At 40.3% G+C, this 21,969-nt stretch overlaps 1 protein-coding gene across 7 annotated transcripts in view; it reads left to right on the top strand.

The window, feature by feature from the left end:
- LOC109414602 (segmentation protein cap'n'collar) overlaps positions 1 to 21,969 on the top strand; it is a 279,838-nt gene that overhangs the window by 174,740 nt on the left and 83,129 nt on the right. For all 7 annotated transcript variants that reach the window (XM_062847322.1, XM_062847323.1, XM_062847320.1 and 4 more), the window contains 2 exons: positions 897 to 1,015; positions 9,811 to 10,239. In XM_062847322.1, coding sequence (XP_062703306.1) covers positions 897 to 1,015; positions 9,811 to 10,239 — 548 coding nt within the window. The remainder of the gene's footprint in view (positions 1 to 896; positions 1,016 to 9,810; positions 10,240 to 21,969) is intronic.

Genomic DNA, 21,969 nt, shown 5'->3' with positions numbered 1-21,969 from the left:
GCTGAAATTCGAAACCACACGCGGTCAAGTCATCCGCAGCCACAGGTCATGTGCGTTGTCTAGGATGAGGTGGCTCCGACCGGTAGCCGGGAGCCGGTTCCGCTCCTGCTGCTGGCGGAACGAGTTTGAGGATGACAATTGGAATCGGGACCAAGAGGTGAGTGTGATCTTTTCGGATGAGACATCATTGATTCTGTCTTCCATTCCACCGACGCGACGATGAATCTCTTGAGACGTTTTGATTTTTTGGAAATGAGATTCAGAGGAATCGGTGGCATAAAGCTGCCGCCGCCGTCTCTGATGGATACAAAGGGCAGGACCAGGTGACTAGAAATTTTGCCTATTTGCCTTGTATAGTCTCTAGGGAAGATTGAGGGGATTTTTGGAAAACAAATTTGGATAAGGCATCGATCTTCGAACAATTTACTGCTTTGACAGATGGCTATCGGATTCACCACTTGGAATGTAACACGGGTAGCTAACACATTCAGCTTGATTTGAATTCAATTCACTACTGTGAGAAACAAATATAAACACCGATTTCATGCTTCGTCAATCATCACAGCAGGCCATTTGATTGGATTAGGCCTACTATGAGGAAGTCTACTAAGATGATATATCGGTTTTCAAAAGTCGTTTTACTTCAGAAAATAAGATTTGATAATGTAACACCTTATCGAGAAACAAGAAACAATTTCCCTAATCCCAAACACTCTCCATCAGTAGCTCCTATACTCGGGGGCCATACAGCGCAGTTTGATTGACACATCTTGTCGCCATCTGCAAACAAACCTCTGCAACCGCCGAGTACACAGTGTTTCATTTGTCATTTGATTGAAATCACCACACGCACAACCAAACCTAGACTAAATATTTGTTCTTCCTTTAACCCCCAGGTGAATATGTACTCAACGCCACCGATGGCAGTGAGGCGACACTTCCACCGCCGCTAGCTGACCTGTTCCTCGAGGAAGGACTTAACCTACCGGACCTGATCAACGATACCGCCATCGAGGTGAGTTCCCATAGGCTGCTGCTGCTGTTGTAACCGCAAAAGGATCGAACATAAAATAAGTTATTAGAGCGCCCCCGTCGTCGTCGTCGTCGCCACTACATAGACCTGGCATCAATTTGTTTTCCAAGTATAGGAGGCACGACGGTGAATTTGGCTAAATTATTACCCTTCGGAAAGCCTTCCCGCCGGATGGTTCTGTTCGTGACTAGAGCAGAGGTTCCCAAACCATTGACTTGCGTATCGCAGACAAATGACAAAAGCTAACTTGTTTAGTTGAGTTTATTTATGCTTTATTATATTTATTATTTATTATATCCTTGTTATATTCAGACATGTTTACAACATTGTCTCCTGAACGTACGTACATATGTTTCGTCATTAACTTGTTTTTGACGTGGTAGTTTACTTAGAAACTGTGGATCATCAACACTTACATACAGTCAGGAATCTTTCTACACAATTGATTTGGGATTGAAATAATGTCTTCGAAAATGTTTCAGGATATTTGAAAAGTCTGAAACATTATGGCTGCTTTGGATCCCGAGATAGTGCAGTTCAAAACTTGATTTGACAACCAACGCCACATAGCGGTGAAATCACCAACTTATTGCTGAATTACTAGCTAAATTATTCTTGATTTTCAAAACAACTAACCCGAAGACGACACTTTTCAGTCTGCTTTGGATTCCGATGTACAGCAGTTTGAAAGTTTGCTTGACAACTAGCGCCACTTAGTGGCGGAATCACCAGTGCCACCTAGCCACGAAATCTCCAACTAATTGCAGGATCATTAAATTACTCACGGCTTCATGAACAATTTTATCAAAGACGACACATTTCTATCTGCTGTGGATCCTGAGATAGAGCAGTTCGAAAGTTTACTTGACAACCAACGGCAAAATCGCAAACGAAAAACTTGGTCATTAGGTTACTATTGACTTCCTGAAAAACTTTTCCGAAAACAACACTTTTCTATCTTCATTGGATCCCATGATAGATCAGTTCTTGACAACTAGTGCCACCTAGCGGTGAAATCATCAACTAATTGATTGATCACTAGATTGTTCTTGATCTTCTGAACAATTTTACCGAAGACACCATTGTTACAAATAAACTAGATCTTGAGATACTTCATGTGTATCTTATGAGTATTTCTACTGGTGAATGTACAAAGCAAGTGCGTCTGCAAAGCGCCTCTGAAGGCCAAATCGCTCCCAGGTTAATTTTTTGGTACATCTCTTCTAGTACTTTAGTAAAGAAAATGTGGCTCTATCTTTGAATGCGCTTGAGATAAGTATTCGCCCATACCCTTCAATTAGGGGGGTTTCCTACAACACGGATTACCGTGTAATAGAAATCCGTGTATTGGGAGACCGTGTAGAAGCAATCCGTGTAGTAGGTGTCAAAACAAGGAAATATTGTCTGGGCTAATGTGTGAAGAGTTCCGAACAACCATTACTTATTTCAACATTTTTCGTTATTTATACAAATGTATTTATAACAAACAGTAGGGGTAGGCGGGGCAATATGGACACCCTAAGGTTTTTGCCAACTTTACCTGGCAAGATGTCATAAAAGTTTAGTTTTTTGATACATGTATCCTTTTAACGTCTATTTAGCATCTATTGCATAAGAATGCTCACGAAGAAAAATGATTCATCCACTTCAAAAAATGTTATGAAAAATGTTAGTTTTTCATGACCGTCTTCAAGCATACGGGGCAGAATGGACACCCCCATGGGGCAATATGAACAACATGAGACTTTTACGAATTTCGTACATTATTACATTATTACTTCGTTTTTATCGGCGTGTGCAGCTGTGCCTAGAACAACTATTTTCCACTGCTGCCGTTTTTTGACCAATTTGTTTCACCCTATGTCTACTATAGTGAACATTTAACCGAAAATATACTGAAATCGAAGAATTTGGTTGGTTTGTGATTTAGGTTATATTTTTCCCTTGCCGCTTCTTTCAAAAAGGTGAGTGTCCATTTTGCCCCGGCAGCAGATGATATTTTCAAACTTGATTTTTGATATGATAAAGAAGAAAATATAAACATGTTAAGCATGTAGATACAGCAAAACTACTTGCATGTGTTCTAGAAATATCAGGTTTTAATCGACCTGCAATAAATTAATCACTAAATCTTATTTTAGATGGTGTGAAAATTATAATTTCCATGCACAAAAAACGGAGGACGCAACTTTTTCGTGTAAAATCAAGTATAATTTTAATTTCGAATGTTTCTTTCCTGAAACTACGTTTTAGACAAATGGACTATATTCTCCATTCATTGAAAGTTCAAAAAATTTCGCATATTTCAAAATATTGAGGGTGTCCATTCTGCCCCGGGTGTCCATAATGCCCCGCCTACCCCTATAGGGTAATCTGCCAACTGTTGAACAGTTAATACGGGAATGTTTATTTTCACGTGCATGATTCTACGGTAGTAGCAAAATATTGTAATCACCAAGTTTCAGAACAGCGTCGTTTGGGTGGAGATTGCTTAGGATATTCCCAATGGAATCAACGTGGAAATGAATATCGGAGATGCAATTTTTCCGGTCAGGAGGTAGATACATCACACCGATGCTCAGCGAATGGTCAGCTAATTCAATTTTAATTTGAAGCGAGTTTCAGTGAGTTCCAGAAGTTCCACAGAGCTCCCGAGGGGGGTTCAGGGATTCTAATTCTGATGAGTTTCAAGGCGTTCCGATGGGGTTTTCGGATTTGGAGAGTTTGCAATGAAGTTTCAGGAGGTTTTCACAGGGACTCCAAGCCATTTCAAGGTGTTTCAAGACGTTTCAGGGAGTTTGAGAAAATGTTATGGAGTTTTGAGGGGGTTCCAGACAGTCTTATGGCATTTCAAAGCGTTTTAGAGGATTTCATGTGGTTTTAGGGCATAGTTTCCGGAGGTTTCAAGAAGTAACAAGGAGGTTTCTGGAATTTTTGAAGGCGTACCAAGTTGTTTGGGGTTTAAGGATGCTTTGAAGAAAGTTTAAAAGAGATTTTCAAAACGTTTTTAGCTGTAGAGGGTGATTTCAGAGGGCTTCGGAATGAGTCTTAAATCTCTTCAAGATCCCTGAAACCCCGGGAAGGTTTTAGAGTTTCCTTGAAGAAACTATTTGGAACTCCATTAAAGTCCTTCCAAACCCCCAGAAATGGCTCTAAAACCCCCTTCCAAGTAACATTTTGATTTCTAATTAGTCTTAAGAAGGTTTTTAAAAGCCGGCATAAAACCAAATACTTTATGATGGTATTAAGAACCTCCCCTACTCTACCAGATTAAAGAATGTTACTTGGGCTGGAATAGCCCCGGAAACTGTGAATCCCCCTAGAACACTCCTGAGTTAATGTCCTAATGCCCGGGACGCCTCTGAAACCCACTCAAACACGTTGAAGTACCCATGAGTGCTTCTGAGACCCCTATAACGCCCCGAAACCCGTCAGAAACGCACTGGAAAGCCGTGAAACCCTTTGATACCCCCTGGAACGCCTTTGAAACCCTCTACAATCCACTGGAACATCCCTGGAACCCCTTGAAATCCTCTGAAATGTCATGGATGCCTCCTGAAACTTCTTGAGATCTCCAAGAACATCCCTCAATCCTATTGAATGCCCCTGGAACACTCCTGAACCCACTTGAGCCCTCTAAAACACCCATTTATCTGCCTGAACCCCCCGAGTTCCCTAGGAAATTCCTGAGAAACCTCTGAAACGCCTTTCAAACCTCCTATGGTCCCGGGAACGACCTTGGTACACCCCTGACATTTTTAGCTACCCCGCCACCCCTTTCCCGTTAACCAACCTGAGCCTTGCCTTGAATAAGTTCTCCAACTGCTCTGAATACAAACAAGTTCCATTTAAGAAAAATAATTTTAGTAGCAATCAATGCTGGAATACACAACTTGGTAAATCAAAAACCCAAATCTGGCAGTCATGCTAAAAGTTTAGATTATACCAGTGTAAAACAATTAGATCATAGATGGAAAATGAAGGCATATTTTTTTTTATTATTTATTTCTTTATTTATTTTGGAGTAGGAAAAAGCCCCAGGGAGTAAAGTTCTACATGTTCCTCTTCTCCCAAAGACGTAAAACCTAATCTTCTTTTCAAAATCATTTTACAAACAGTATGCACTTCAAGTAAAGACAAACTCTCTCTTAAGGAATTGCGATTGTAACTAACAGTTATATTTGCTTATAATAATGCTCTTAACTATTGCTTTGCTGCTTTTTTTTAAATAAAAAGAAAATCGGGTTAAGTACTGTTCCTTTGAATTCCACTAAGAATTTGCATCCTTTGACAGATACGTATTTCGACCTCAACTGTAAGGTCGTCTTCAGTGTCTTGTACTTGACTCGACTGCTTCGCCCCAGATTGCTGATAGAATCCAGGATTGCTGACCAAGCGTCCATTGTATGATGAGGAGAATAATCTGTAACGGTTATGATCTCCGTTACGGGCGCAGCACCATCACGGAGTAAACATTTCGTTTATTTGAAACAAAAATATTTATTTTAATCGGTAAGATGATAAAATGTTTAGAATCAAAATTTTTATTTTTTTAAGCTTGCTCAATTACATATTGATTTCTACAATACCCATTGAGGAGCCTCCCGTTTCGCCGTCGAGAACATAAACAATACTCACAAGCTCCAACTGCAGGATCGTGGAGATTTCCTCCTGCAAAAACGTTAAATTTCCTCAAAAACTTCCACGAAATCTTGTGGTTTTCGGGAGCGTATGAAACCTACATAATGTTGGCATTGAAAGTGCCACACGTAGAGACGAACCAGCCAAGGGCTGAAAGTCTCTCTAATTAAAAAAAAAGTGCCACAGGGAAGAGGGACTTTCCATCGAAGGGAAAGAATTAGTCAATTCAATGGTAAAACAAAAACCTCCGATCTGTGACACAAAGCATTTTTTTTAACATAACCTGTCAGAAATTAATAAAAGATACATGTTTATTTCGAACATGTGTTGAATTAGCTTGAAATCCTACGTTTGATTTGTTTCAAACAGTTTTATTTTTGGGCCCTGAACAAATTGACAATTTGTTGGAGTTTTCCTGAAATATTTTTGATTTTGCCATAGTTTTTTCGGCGTGATGGACTTCGGCCAGAAATATCCCAAGTATCATTTTGTAGTCAAATAAACTAAAAGTGGTTGTTAGAACCATTATAAAACTAAAATAATAAGTATTTGGTTACTTGGGATGTCAAGTAACTATCTTGACTCTATTTGGTTTTATTTATTTTTAAGATTGTTTTTATCTAAGCATTATAAATTCTCTTATCGTAGTTTCACCTGAGCACAACTATTCTTCATCAATTTGTGGTTTTAAGAATATCTCCAAGAATACTTGGGACTCAGTGCATAAAACCATAAACACAACAAGAACTATAGAACTTAATGTCAGTTTTAAAAGGCTCTCGTAGTTATCTTCAATTGAACATTCTTGAGGTAGAGCAACTGTTCGAGTAAGAACGAAAAATAGAAAAAAAAATAAACTCAAGCATCCGATTTTGATTCTCTTCAATCTATTATCGCTGCCAATCAAGAACCCACATCCTGAAAACCGACCTCAACATGGTGCAGTGACAAATTTCTCCGGTTGCGGCATCTGTAAAGTGGTTGGTTTGGTCATCCAAGAATGACGTCGATTCCCGTGCAGTGGGGGATCATTTCATCGGCCTGCAAACAAGTGCACTTAAAGATCTCTACAAGAAGATAAAAATTCGCCTAGAGGATATCTTGGGAAGTACAACAAGTTTTCAGAGATCACCTTTCCATGCTGTTGCTTAGAATAGGCCACTTTAGTTTTGTTGTGGGTTTATAATTGAGGTTGATGTCGATGTTGATGATGCAGACCAAATTGGTTTATGTTTGGTTTTAAAGAAGAGGTATTGGTAATTTCTTCAAAAGCATTATAAAACTAACTAGCGATACCCGGCAAACTTCCCAGACAACCAGGAATTGCATAAGGATGCACGCTGTACATCGTATAAAGTATTATTTTAAGTCACTATCGCATATATGTACGACTGAGGGACAATTTCCATCGCATATGATGTTATTTTTTGAACTTATTGTGATGTATCTGATGAATTCAAATAAGAGTGTAAACTATCTTTTATCATGTATGACCAGTGCTGAAAAATTCATTTCGTCATATTTAAATTCAATCACCTACAGCTCATTTTAGAAGCTGAACCTGAGAATATGCTATATGAAAAAAATGTGCGGCCAGACCAGTTCTGCTAGAAAGTCACAGAAAAACCGATATTTTTCAAATATTTAAGGTAAATGTCACGGACTACCTTCGAAAAAATGCCAATGATATTCACGGTGATTATCATTTGGCATTTTTCAAAGGTAGTCCGTGACATTTACCTTAAATATCCGAAAAATATCGGTTTTTCCGTGACTTTCTAGCAGAACTGGTCTAGCCGCACAAGTTTTTCATATACCATATTCTAAGGTTCAGCTTCTAAAATGAGCTATAGGAGATTGAATTTAGGTATGACGAAATGAAATTTTCAGCACTGTGTATGACTGCATCGTAGTAGACGATATTCCGATGTTTTATTGCGACGAACTTTGCTAATTCGCAAAAGCTTTCGAGCAAACTCGTAAAGTGTCAATTGAATTCGCATAATTGCGTACTGCGATGGTTATACGACTTCGTTTGGTATTTTTCTTATTATGTCAGTGTATCTCGCATTGGTGTACAAACTGAATTGCATAAAAATAAAAATAAACTCGTTGAAATGTGCATACAAACTCGCATAAGCTGGAATCGTTGACGTTGTCATATTGCGATGTGATACGTGATAACAATGAAAGAGGTGCTCTTGGGGGCCAAAAAGCTACACAGATAAAAATAATGAGATTTACACGTCATGTAAACTTCAGTTTAGTCATGTAAACTTAGTGTTATGATGGTTTACATGATATATCATGTAAATTTGTGTCATATGTCATGTAAACACACAGAGTCATGCCGAATTACATTACATATAGTGGAAGTTTACATGATATTTTATTACTTTTACATGATATGTCATGTAAACTTCTGTGATATGCCACGCTCCAAACATGTGCATCATATGTCATAGAATTTTACATTCTTTTTTCGATCTGTGTACAAGAAAGTGAGCAGTTATCATTATGGTGACAAAACAAGCTACAAAGTCATCATTTTTATTTTGTCGACCTGATAATTAACAATAGGTTGTGCTAACAAGAGAGGGGTAGTGATAACTGTGCGGGAAATCAAGTTTTGTCATTTTGAGCTCCAGATAGCCTGCCGAACACGTACAACGCAGGGAAACCAGCTGCATTCCAACAAACACTGAGGTGAGTTAGAATGTCCATAACAATTAGCCAGTGTGTTTCATAGGCAGTGTTTGGTGTTAAGTGTGAAGTGTGGCTCGATAATCCAAAGGTTATTAGTTCGATACTGAGCTGACAAGAATTGTTTTTTTTTTTTTAATATTATAAAGTCGCATAAGATACTCTATTACGTCGCAATAGTGCACACCGTGCATCGCATAAGATATCGCTTTTAGTCATATAGCGAAGGCTGGAGCCTTCGAGTCCAGTAGATGGATGTCTTTGGGAGCGGACCTGGTGTGATGGTTAGAACACGTGACTATCACGCCGACGACCTGGGATCGAATCCCACCCCCGACAAACTCATAAAAATATGAGTTCTTCCTTCGGAAGGGTCACAATGCGTGTGTTCCGAGATGAACTAGCCTAGGGCTAAAAATCTCGTTAATACAGATAAAAAAGTAGACGGATGCACTTCTCCAAACTGACAAGGGAGTTGAGGCTGATAGAGAGGCAGATATAGCTTCTGACAGGGAAACTGATGTGGCTTCTGACCGAGCGATTGATACACGGGGTGGTAGTTTGCAACGCTGGCAGTTTGTCTCAGACTGATAAGGAAGTTGAGGCTGATATGGAAACAGGTGTAGCTTCCCTCTGAGCGATGAACCCGCAAGCTATTCGTTTGATCTTGAAATATCAAATTTTAATATTGTTCAGATGTTCCAGGAACATTTTTCAGATATTATTTTCAGATCTTTTATCTCTTATATCAATCAAACCAATATCACGTTTTGATCGTCAGTATTTCACATCTACCGGGTTGTGAGCTTGTTAATGAAGGAATTTCTGGAGCTCAAAATCGACAAAATGATCGCTTACACCCCTTTGCATTTGAACCCATAAATTTCCAAGTAATTAGGTGAGCTCCCAGAATTTTCATCCTTCCCTCTAGCAAATGTCTTCCTCGTGATGGCTGTGGAGATACAGGGGTATTCGCATTTTCTAGTAGATATAATCATCACACAATAGAATTTGTTATAGTTTGTTTCCGACGCATAATCCTCGCGATTGGAAACCTCTGACCTAGAACGTTCCGAACACCGGACACCGACAGAGAACGTCAATAATCCTAGCTAGAAGCTTGCGTTCTCCCCCTCGACTGAAACATTTTTGACGTTAATGTTTAATGCTCTGAGGTTAAGCAAATTATCGATGACCACTGACAAGACTATCGACCATAATTACACTGTTAATTTTGGATTCAAATAGAAGCGAACGACGACGACGACGACGGCCGGTGGCGGCGAGGACTGAGTTCATACTCGTGCATACCTTTTAGCCTCCGCCACCAGCAGCTCCGGCTTCTGGCTACTACCATCGTACCCGGCCAGTGCACGTGTGTGCGAGGGGGAGCGAGAAAAAACAACAATAAATTATATGTTTGTTTAATGCAGGAAACCGAAGAACCAGCAAAAAAGAAGACCACAGCCGAACAAGACGAGGAAGAGGAGTGCGAGGTCAAACGAATCGAGAGGGAGCTCGAATCGTCGGCTGATGAACTGTGCCAAGGTGCTGCCGCTGCTGTTGCTGCTAGTGTCAGTGCCACCAGTGGTTCCAGTTCTAGTGACTTGAGTGACCAAGCGACCTCCGCGACCAGTTCGACTACCGCCACCACCGATCAGGAGAAAAAGGACGACGATCCAGAGGCAGCTTCCGGCGCATCGTCCGATGATCTAGAGGACATTCTGTGCGACATGATGATCCAAACGTCCGCATCCCACTTTCAGCACCCGCGGCAACCGATGCAGAACTATGGCCATGGGATGCATGGGTCCTTGCGACAGGGTGGCTACCATCATCACCACCACCATCACCATCATCAGGTTAGTGAGATTTGACCTTTTATTATCGTGTCTAGATTATATTGAAGATTCTTGCTATCGTAATGCGGGGTAACATTGATCAATTTTTAGATTGTTTTTTTCTACCGGTTCTCATATACAAGCCTTGAAAGCGTAATCAAAAATCATTTTCTGCATTTTCGATTTTCGTTCTTATGACCTTAAACTCCTCCTCGTAAACTTCTGTCCATACACAAATTTTGAAATTGGTATGGTAGATTTTGGCTTTGAATTCAATTGAAGGAATTCCTGAAAGGATCCCGGATGAATTCCATTTGTGATCCTTGTAGAAGTTCCTGGACGAATCGATCAATGTATTTAAAACGAAAATTCTGGAAGAATTCCTAGAGAATTCCAATATCTAGAAAAAAAAAACCTGGTGGAATCCCTGGAAGAATTCCAAAAGTGTCTTTTTTGGGTGAACTCCTGAAGCATTCCCTGGAGAAATGTATGAAAGAATCACTGGAGGAGTTATTGTAAGAATTTCTAACGAAATTTTTGCAGAAACTGCTGTAGGAATTCCTGAAGAATTCCCTTCAGGAATTACTGATGGAATCCCTGGAGGAAATCCTGAAAGAGTGCCTGATGAAATCTTCCGAATCCCAGGAGGAATTCATGGAAGAATTTCTGGAGGTATTTCTGGAAGAATTCCTGAAGGAATTCCTGGATGATTTCCTGGAGAAATTCCTGGAAGAATTCCTAGAGGAATTGCAAGAAAAACCCTGGAGGAACTTCTGAATGAATTCCTGCAGAAATTCCTGAAAGAATCTCAGGAGGTATTCCTGAAAGAATTGCAAGAGGAATTTCTGAAGGAATCCCTGGGGAATTCCTAAAGAAATTCCTGGACAACTTCCTGAAGGAATTCCGGATGAAATCCCTGAAGGAGTTCCTGAAGAAATCCCTGGGATCCCTGGATGAATTCCTTTGAGAATTTAGGAATCCCTAAAAAATTCCTTTAGGAATCCCCGGAGGTATTCCTGAAGGAATCCCCGGAGGAATTCCTGAAGGAATCCCCGGAGGAATTCCTGAAGGAATCCCCGGAGGAATTCCTGAAGGAATCCCTGGAGGAATTCCTGAAGGAATCCCCGGAGGAATTCCTGAAGGAATCCCCGGAGGAATTCCTGAAGGAATCCCCGGAGGAATTCCTGAAGGAATCCCCGGAGGAATTCCTGAAGGAATCCCCGGAGGAATTCCTGAAGGAATCCCCGGAGGAATTCCTGAAGGAATCCCCGGAGGAATTCCTGAAGGAATCCCCGGAGGAATTCCTGAAGGAATCCCCGGAGGAATTCCTGAAGGAATCCCCGGAGGAATTCCTGAAGGAATCCCCGGAGGAATTCCTGAAGGAATCCCCGGAGGAATTCCTGAAGGAATCCCCGGAGGAATTCCTGAAGGAATCCCCGGAGGAATTCCTGAAGGAATCCCCGGAGGAATTCCTGAAGGAATCCCCGGAGGAATTCCTGAAGGAATCCCCGGAGGAATTCCTGAAGGAATCCCCGGAGGAATTCCTGAAGGAATCCCCGGAGGAATTCCTGAAGGAATCCCCGGAGGAATTCCTGAAGGAATCCCCGGAGGAATTTCTGAAGGAATCCCCGGAGGAATTCCTGAAAGAATCCCCGGAGGAATTCCTGAAGGAATCCCCGGAGGAATTCCTGAAGGAATCCCCGGAGGAATTCCTGAAGGAATCCCCGGAGGAATTCCTGAAGGAATCCCCAGAGGAATTCCTGAAGGAATCCCCGGAGGAATTCCTGAAGGAATCCCCGGAGGAATTCCTGAAGGAATCCCCGGAGGAATTCCTGAAGGAATCCCCGCAGGAATTCCTGATGGAATCCCCGGAGGAATTCCTGAAAGAATCCCCGGAGGAATTCCTGAAGGAATCCCCGGAGGAATTCCTGAAGGAATCTCCGGAGGACTTCCTAAAGGAATCCCGGGAGGAATTCCTGAAGGAATCTCCGGAGGAATTCCTAAAGGAATCTCCGGAGGAATTCCTAAAGGAATCTCCGGAAGAGTTCCTGAAGGAATCTCCGGAGGAATTCCTGAAGGATTCTCCGGAGGACTTCCTGAAGGAATCCTCGGAGGAATTCTTGAAGGAATCTCTGGAAGAGCTTCTGAGAGAATCGTTGGAGAATTTCTGAAGGAATCCCTGATAACTACAATTATCTACCGTGAATAACGCCCAAAGGTAGGCAATTTCATAAGGAAGTAAAGTACTACTTGCTGATCAATGCTATTCCGTTTTACGATACTAAGGAAATTGTTTTAACTCGATGGATAACAATAACAAGTAGAAAGAAGTGTTCCTTGAAAATGTTGATTTCAGGAAATAATCTAATCTTTTAAGATATTATTTCAAACTTGAATATTTCCAATATCTTGTCGTGCCTAACCTAAAAGGCATTTCATACGCTTCTCGTGTAACAAATTTCAAGTTTGTTCCTCTGCAAGCACACTGTAATTTACATTATGCTACACCCTCGGAACAATTCAATATTTATCTTACACATATTTCATAATTTGTTCTCAAATGTTTGCGCTCCTTCACCTTCTGTGTCCGTCTGTCAAAGTTTCCTCACTTCTCTCTCGCACCAGACTCTACGTTATTATTCCCTTGCATTGAATCCTGATGAATACCCGCGACTCGTCCCATTTGTATTTTTAGGCTCCGCGCGAGAGCCTCAGAGAAAGAACGGTGATCGTCCAGCACCCTGAGCACCTCAAGGATCCTTGCAGTCAGGCAGCCTTAGCCGTCTCTCAATCAAACCCATCATAAGCGGCCCAGGGAAGAATTCGTGGAAACAGGTTTCCTCCTGGATTAATTTCTCGAAAGCTTGGTCTTGAAAACAGTTTTGAAATAACACAACCCCAGCAAATGCTGCAAGCCGCGTACCTAACTCCGAGAGGCGGACAAGTGTTTTCTTTAAAAACACTTGTCGATTTTAAAAACACAAAATTTCCTGTGCATTTCCATTCCGTTCTGTCGTCGTTTCCTTCCAACCTGGCTGGCTGGCATCGTGATCGTGTACCTAAGACAGACTGAGTGTAACTCTTAGGCTTGAGAGCAGTTTTTTTCCTGACTGTCTTGGATCCGCTCAATAATTCTGTTTAAAGCCAAAAAGTATACATTCTTGTGGCATTAACTTTTCTTAATGGCCAGCATCCCATCGGTTGCGACTGACCGACCGAGGACTCATCATCTGATCTGGCCGTTTGTTGTTCTATCCATTCCTTCGTCGATCGGTTCTTCTGGAGTTCTGGATGCTCGATTTTCCTTCGTGGTACGCGCACGCAATTAGGATCTTACGTTATCCCCCAATCTTCGAACGGAATCTCCAGAGAAGACGATCACGCAAAAAGCTACACAACAACACCAAGAACATCTACTATCCTAGTAGGCCACCACCACAAGATGGGATCGAAGCATCCATCACCGATTTTTGCACTCCTCTTGAGACTTTCTTGGCCTGCTGCGCCAACCGATGGCGGTGGCGGCGGCGGCAGCCGACAGCGACGGAGTCACTTGTTACTGCCTTGTTTTCGCCTCCTTTTTGCCCATTTTTGGCCAAAGTGCACACACTGCTGCCTGCTAAAGTGGGAAAAGCAATTTATTTCTCGCCGCTGATTGCTTATTGCTTTTAACAGGTTTTTTCCTCTTTTGTGTGGTTCTTCTCTGCGGTTGCGTTTTTTTTTTTTCGGGGTCCCTTCTGGTTCTGTTACTAGCAGCACAGTGAGTCCATTTGTCAAGGGAAGGCGGTCATAAATGGAATCTTAGAACCAGACATTGGTTTTAGATTTGTTGCGTGTGGGATAGACACTGTGATTGCTAAGGTTAGCTTTTCTAAATCTTTCACGTTTCGTGGCCCTGATGTTTACAAGTTACTTCCAGTACTCTTCCTAAAGTTTCTTCTGGGGTTTCCAAAGAATTTCTCATGAGATTCTTCCAGCGCTTTATTTAGGAAACCTTTAGAAACTCCCTCTTGGATTCTCTATGCATTTCGTCTAAGACTAGGATATCTAGGATTCCTCCAGAAATTTCTTCCAAGATTTCTTAAGGAGTTCCTTCTCGGATTTCTCCTTTTTTACGAGTTCCCTCCTTAGTTTCTTCTGCGATTCCTCCTTCTGATATTATAGCAGAAGTTCTTCTTGGGATTCTTCCAGGATCATCACAAGAAATTTATTTCGGGATTCCTCCAGAAGTTATTTTTAGGATTCAAATAACATTAGGAATTCTTTCAGCATCTCCTTCCAAAATACGTTTCGGGATTCCTTCAGGAACTTTTCCCGGATTCTTTCGTAAACTCTCTAGAATTCCTCCGCATACTTCTTACTGGATTTTATATTTAAAAAACTCCTTCCTCATAGAGGAATCTATCTAGGAATTCCTTCCGGGATTCTTTTGGGAACTACTTCCGGAATTTCTCTGCGAACTCCTTCCAGAATTCCTCCAGGTAATCATAACGCGATTCCTCCATGAACTTCTTACAGGAATCTTTCAGAAACTGCTTCCGGCATTTCTTCAGGAACTCGTTTCGGGATTCCTTTGGGAACTCCTTCCAGAATTTCTCTGGGAACACCTTCCTGCATTCCTCCGGGAAATCTTTACGAGATTCCTTCTTACGGGATTCTTTCAGAAATTGGTCCCGGGATATCCTAAAGAACTCCTTTCAGGACTCTTAGACACTCTAAGATTCCCCCGATAGTTCGTACTTTCTATTTTACCAGGAGTTCGTCTTATTTCCAGGATTCAAAGAACATCAGGGATTCCTTCAGAATCTCTTTTCAAAATTCTTTCGGATACTCCTGGAATTCTTCCGGATACTTTTTACGGGTTTTTTTTCCTACTAGACAAAACTTTTCCGGGATTCCTTAGGGAACTCCTTCCGAAATTTCTCTGGAGTTCTATCATTCCTGCGAGAAACCTTTACGAAGTTCTTCATGAACTTCTTATGGAATTCTCTCAGAAACTGCTCCCTGGATTTCGTTAGGAACTCCTTCTTGGATTCCTTTGAGAACTTCTTCCGGAATTTCTCTGGGAACTCCTTCCAGTATTCCTCAGTGTAATCTTTACGAGATTTTTCCATGGAATTCTTGCATCATTCTATCAGAAACTGCGTCCGGTATTTCTTCAGCAACTCTACTCAGGTCTCCTCTAGGTACTCTTTTCTGGAATCCTCTAGGAGTTCCTTCTATAATTCCTGCTAATCCTTCTCGAATTTCTTCGGAAGTTCATTTTGGAATACTCCCAGATGATTCTAATGAAAATTCTTCAGGAGTTTATTACGGAATTTTACAAGCAGTTTTAAATGGAATTCCTCGTGGAATTGCTTTCCAGGAATTAATTCTGGAAATCCCAGAAAAAACACTTTTTAAAACATTCCACATTAAATTATTAGGGGAATCTCAGAAGGAATTGATGCAGAATTCTCAAAATTCCTGGAGAAATCCCGAAAGAAATTTCTTAAAGTGCCAGAGAGATTCTCAGAAGAAACACTGGAAGAATCTCAGCAGGAACTTCTGAAGGAATCCCAAGAAGAATCACATCTGGAACTTGGAATCACATAAGAAACTCAAAGAGGAATCGTGGAATAAATTTCTGGTGGAATCACGGAAGGAACTCCTGGAAGAAATGCTGGGGTAATCTCAGAAGTAATTTCTTTCATTGAACGATTTCCTAGGGAAAGTTCTGAAGGAATCCCAGAAAATATGAACTCCCGGAAGGAATCTCTGGAGGAATCCCGGGAGACTTCCTGGAGAAATCCCAGATGGAAGCTGTTTAGAAATCTCTGAAGAAATTCTTGAAAGAATTCCAGAGGGAAGTTCTGAAATTACTCTAAATAAATTACCGGAAGAATCTCATAAGAAACTCCCAAATAAAAAATCCTAGAGAAATTGTGGAGAAAACGCGGAAAAAAATCCTGGAGGGATCCCAGAAAGAGCTCGTGGGGGGATGCCACTGGCAAGTCAGAAATCAGCACACTTTCCCACGCAAGCGAACCTCATATTTTGAATTTAATCAAACCGGGATTTCTCCTATGAGTTGTTTATTAGATTCTTTGATGAGTTTATTAAAAATGCTTGCAGGAGTTGCCTTTGGGATTCTTCTTGAAGATTCTTAGAGAGATTGCATCCGAGATACCTTCAAGGACTCTTTCCGGAATCCCTCCAGAGATTTCTTCTGAGATTTCTACAGGAACTCCTCCTGGGATTCCTTCAGGAAATCGTGTCGAAATTCCTTCAACAATTCCTTCTAAGATTCCTGCGAGTTTTCACCAGATGTTTGATTCAGGATTCCTCCAGGAGTTCCTTCTGGGATAGCTCAGGGAGCTCTATCAGATTTTTTGCAAGGATTAATTCAGGATTGCTGAAATCTCCTGCAATACTTGCTGGAGTTTATTCTGAAATTCCTAAAGAGGTTCATTCTTGGATTCCTTCAGGAGATCTTTCCAGCATTCGTTCCCCGATTTTTCTAGGAATTCTTCTGGGAATCCTGCAAAAGTTCCGTAAATGCATCAGAAATTCTTTCCGAGATTCCTTCAGGAAAATTCTTTAAGAGTTTCTTTTGAGATTCCTCTAGTTTTTTTTAGGGACTCTTCGAAGTTATCCCCAGTTGCTTTTGGAATGTCTTCAGAAGTTTTTTTTCTTGGATTCCCAGAAAAAGTCCTGTTGAAATGGAATTTCAGACGGAACCTGTTAAACTGTGTTGTTAAGAGAATTGTAATTACATTTAAAACTATTGAACTATTGAGCAATTCAGCAAGAAGTTGTCGGAGCAATTCTTCAAGTAGGTCCTGTATAAATGGTATACGGAATCCAGAGAAAAAAAATCATACGAACTCCTGAAGTAATTCCATAAGGGAATTCATTGAAAGAAAAACCTGTTGAAATTCTGCAATAAACTCCTGAAGGATTTCCATTACGAGCATTTGAGAGAATCCAAGAACTTATTTCCCGGAGGAATTTCAGAAGGGTTTTCAGTATTTACTAGAGGAATGCCAAAAAGAATTTCTGGAGGAATCACAGAAAAAGCTCTTGGAATAATCGCGAAAGGAGTTTCTGGAGAACTTCTGATGAATGTCAGGAGAAACCATTGTTGGACTCCTACAAGGAATTCGCGAAAGAGCGCCTCGGAATCTCAAATAGTGGAGTCCTGAAATCAAGAATTCCAGACGGAACTCGTCGTTGAAGAATCCAATTCTTACAGGAATCATGGAAAAACACCTAGAGGAATCCTGGAAGTAATACATGGAGGACCCGTGAAAGAACTTCTGGAGAATCCTATAAGGAAATTCTGTAGAAATCCTAAGAAAAGCTCATGGAGGAATTTCAGGACGAATTCTCAAAAAGAGGGAGTCCCAGAAGAAATAAGAATACCTGTTTTTTTTTTTACTGACGAAAATCCAGTAACATCAGTAGTACCGCCCTTCGCATACATAATAATTTCATTGAAAGTGGAACAGGATTATGGATACTTTTCATAAACTCACAGGCTCACAAGTCATAAATTAGTACACTTTTAGACGCTTGCGAACACATATTTTGAATTCAGTCACAGAGTTTCTTATTTCTCATGTGTACATAAATGTGACAGCGAGCTCCGTATTACCCCATAATCGTCGCCGAAATTCAGGGAAAATTTTCTGGATAAACCCAGGCTCAGCAAAAAAAAAACCGGGAGAATATGAGAAGGGAATCAAGAGTCATCCCTCAAAGAATTCCGGGAAATACCCTATAGAAGTCCTGGAAAAAATCCTGGCATTCCTAGGAGGAATGCCGTGATATACTTCCGGGAAGCATCCAGGAACGATACTCGGATGAAATCCCTAGATGAATCACTGAAATAATTCAGGAGGAATTCTGACAGCAATTTCCGAAGGAATATCAAGCGGTGTCCCTGAGATATCCTGGAGGAATCATTGAAAGAATTCTGTAAGAAATCCTAGAACCAGGAGAATCTAGGAAAGAATCCCGAATCATAAAGAATTCCGAAAGGATGAAGAAATCGATAAAAAAAATCTTAGATTCTCTGAAAAAGTCTCGACAAGAATCACATGAGAAACCTGGGAAGGAATCCCTAAAAAAAATCCAGAAGAAATCTCCAATTGAATCCCTACATTAATCTTGGCAGGAGTACCTGGCAGAATGCTGGAAGGAATCGCAGGAGAAATCCCTAACGGAATCTCGCGAGAAATCCTTCCAGGAATCCTCATGGGAATTCTTAAAAGAATCATTGTAAAAATCTAGAGATGAAACCGTAAACTAAACCCGAGAAGAATCAATTAAATGATCCAGGAAGGACACATTTAGGTTGAATGATTCGTCATTAACACCACCGTCATCATTAAAATTTCGAAAGCAGTTATCTCGTTCAAAATACAAATGTTTATTATGAAAATGTACTCACTGAGTACAGTGAATACATGTTCGTTAGTTTCGAAAGAGAAAACTGCTTTTAAAATTTCAATGATGACGGTGAGGTCAATAATGAAACCTCCTACCTTGAAGGAATCCTGTGAGGTGTTCTTGAAAGAATTCAAGAAGAAAGCCCGGGAGGAACCCCGGGCAGAATTCTGAAGGAATCCCCAAAAACATTTTGGAGTTATCCTTGAAAGAATCTCAAAATGAGACCCTTTTGGGGGGCAATTTTGAAAGGAATTCCTGAAGAAATCTCAAGTGGAAACCCTTACCGTATCTCAGGACAAATTCCAGTTGGAATCCCGGGATAAATCCTTGAAAGAAATCCTCGGAAGAAATCTCCAAAGGAATCGCTGGTGGAATGCCGGAAGAAAATCCCTGAAGGAATCCCGTGAGGAATCGCTAGAAGACTTTCGAGAGGAATCTTTAAACGGAATCCCGGAAGCAATCAATAAACTCCCAGAAGGAATCCCTAAAGAAGGTATTCCTGAATCCGTGGCACAATCTTGGAGTAATCCTGGGGAAAATTCCTCAACGATTCGCGAGAAAAAACATTGAAGAAGTCCCGGAAAAAAATCTCGGAAGGTAACCCTGACAGAATCTATGAGGAATCACTAAATGAAACTCAGGAAGAATACCTGATAGTATGCCGAAAGGAGTCCCGGGATAAATCATGAAAGAAATATCGGGATGAATCAATGCACACACTTAATTTAGAATACCGTGTTCGGTAAATTTTTGACGAAAATAGAACAGCTGAATACAGCTATACTGTATTGTTTATCTTTTGCACCCGGTTTTGACAGTTGGTGTATTGAGCCTCAGTAAAATCGATTACCGAAGCTACCGAAATAGTTCTGCTGTTCTATTTTCGTCAAAATATTACTGAAGAGGCAATTCAGGATTGAGTGTGCAAGAATGACGCAAATAATCCCGGGACAAGGCAACTCTCCGGCTTTCCGGAACCGGTTCTCAATAATTAGTCAATATTAGTGTCTATATTCAAAGTCCATGTAAATATCTGTCCAACGGTTCTTGGACGGTCCTGATTACTTGTTTGGTTGCAAAGATATAGCTTGTCAAAGTTAGGGTCTCTAAAGCGGCATTTTTCTGTTGAAGCAGGTTCCCGTTGGCCACAGTGGCCAAATCCGGATTTCTCCGGTGGTTTTGAAAACTAGACTTGTGGCCCTTTCATTTGAGCCAAAGAGATCCAAAATCGGACAAGCCACTGATTTTTGCGAGTTGTTCAAAGTTTGGGGTAAAAATAACCCCAGGGTCTTATTTGTAACTTTTTTTTATGGGAGCACCCCTAGGAGTCGTTCAATACTTTTTATTTTTGGGAAAGGTTTATTTCCGTAAAAAATTAATTGTCAGAAAATTTCAGATTGCTAGGATTCGTTAAGCAAAAACTACAAAGAATTGAAATTCGAAAAAGGTCAAAAAAGACCCCAAGACCTTACTAAGGTTAATAACAAGAGACAATCATTACTTTTATCAAATGTCTGCCGAAACTTTTCCGCAGAGCTCATGAAAGTAGATGTTCTTGAATAGATTTTTTTTTGAATTTTTTCTAATTTCTGTCCTATGCATTTATCACTCTATTAAAAAGTCTCATCCATTCGGCATGTATTTGATTGATTGTGTTCGATTCTTACATAGTTGAAATCGATATTTATCACAAATTTAGATGCCATTCTTTATCATTTTATTTGAATAAGTGTGTCTGAATTAGGGGAAATTGCCTATTCTCGGCCGTTTTGTTCTCTTCGTCTTTGGGAGTTTTTTGAAACCTATGGATCTCAGAGTTGGTCTCAAATCCTTCCCAACTAAGCTGAATTATATGGCTAAGTTTCAGGCAATTTGGCTGACAAAAACCCCCCATGACGAAGAGAACAAACCTGCCGATAATACCCATTGTCACCCTAGATGCTTTTTCCACAAGGTATAAAAAACTGAAAATTTTCAGCAAGCCGAAAAAAATGTTTCCCCTTTCGACCCCTTCGGACGTTCTTCTATAAAACTTCCCTATAATCTTAAACAATGATTTACTGGTGAATTTAGCTGCAACCGTTTGCGACCAGATTGGTGGTAGTCACTTAAGTGACGTACTTTCAATTTATTCGAAAACTAACAAATACCTCCCGCATTGCATTAAACGGAGCACTTTTTTCCAACTTTCACCCTCTTTATCCATCACGTTATGTGCGTTTCACTATTCTTGAGCAGTTTTGACTACCGTGGACCGCCTAAACCAATGTTTCCCAAACTTTTTGGAGGTATCGCCCCCTTAGAGCTTCCAAAAAATATTTTCGCCCCCTAGGTTAGGTTTTATTTTGTCTATAGCAGAAAGCTGAAATTATGCTTAGCTTAAGCCTATAAAAGAGCTACTGTGGAAAAGCTAGTAGTCGCTTCAGTGCAACTAAATCTTTGTCACTCTTATTTTCATTAAATTGTTTTATAAATGCGTTGCGGAAAGCATTTGAAAAAATATAGTTGAAATCGTGTTTGTGCCTACTTTTCAAACCGTTGTTATTTCAGCATTGATCAATAGAAATAAAACGGACTGTGAACTCCTATGAACACTCGATATTTCCAACCAAATGTTTTATCATTGTTTTGCAACAACTGAGAGTCAATGTTTGCTCCCAAGTATCAAATAAAACTGGTGGAAAATTTGGAAACAATTACAAAAATACGTTTTGTGAAAAAGTGAAACTCAGAAAAATATCGGTGTGTTGCTGAGGGCTGAAAATTTCGATAATCATGAATAATAATAATAATAAATATCGGTGTATTTTCTAATGTTGTTACTTTTCTCCAAATACAAATCCAGATCCAAACCAATGAGTTCCTTATAAATTTGAATACTTTTTGTGTTTCAAAAAAAAAATCAAATAAGTAAATATGCAGCATGCATGGCTAGATTTGAACGGAATTTCACGCAGATGTTTGGAATGTTTTCAAATCAACTTCCAGTAGAGTTTGGAATTCCTCCGAGAAGCTTCTCTGAAATATTTTCAAATACTGTGTGTGGCGTTTTATGTAAACACTGTGTTATGAATTTCGTCAGAAAAGTGTTCTGATATTTGTCTGAACCTCATGCTTTTGCTTAAAATTTCCATGAATAAATCCGCCTACGTGTTGAAACGCAATTTTGCTCATCAATTCGCGAAAAAAACTTTGTTTTCATAATTTTGACAAAAACTGATCACGATTCACAAATGTTCGTTAAATTCCTACAGAAATACGTGTGGCAGTCATTTTCTTCTAGCAATTTTGCCAAAGAGTCCACATAAATACCAATAA

The sequence above is a fragment of the Aedes albopictus genome, chromosome 1 (assembly GCF_035046485.1).
Source record: "Aedes albopictus strain Foshan chromosome 1, AalbF5, whole genome shotgun sequence".
NCBI classification, from domain to species: domain Eukaryota; kingdom Metazoa; phylum Arthropoda; class Insecta; order Diptera; family Culicidae; genus Aedes; species Aedes albopictus.
Note: the sequence above shows the minus strand (reverse complement) of the source record. Positions and strands in the feature narration are given on the sequence as shown.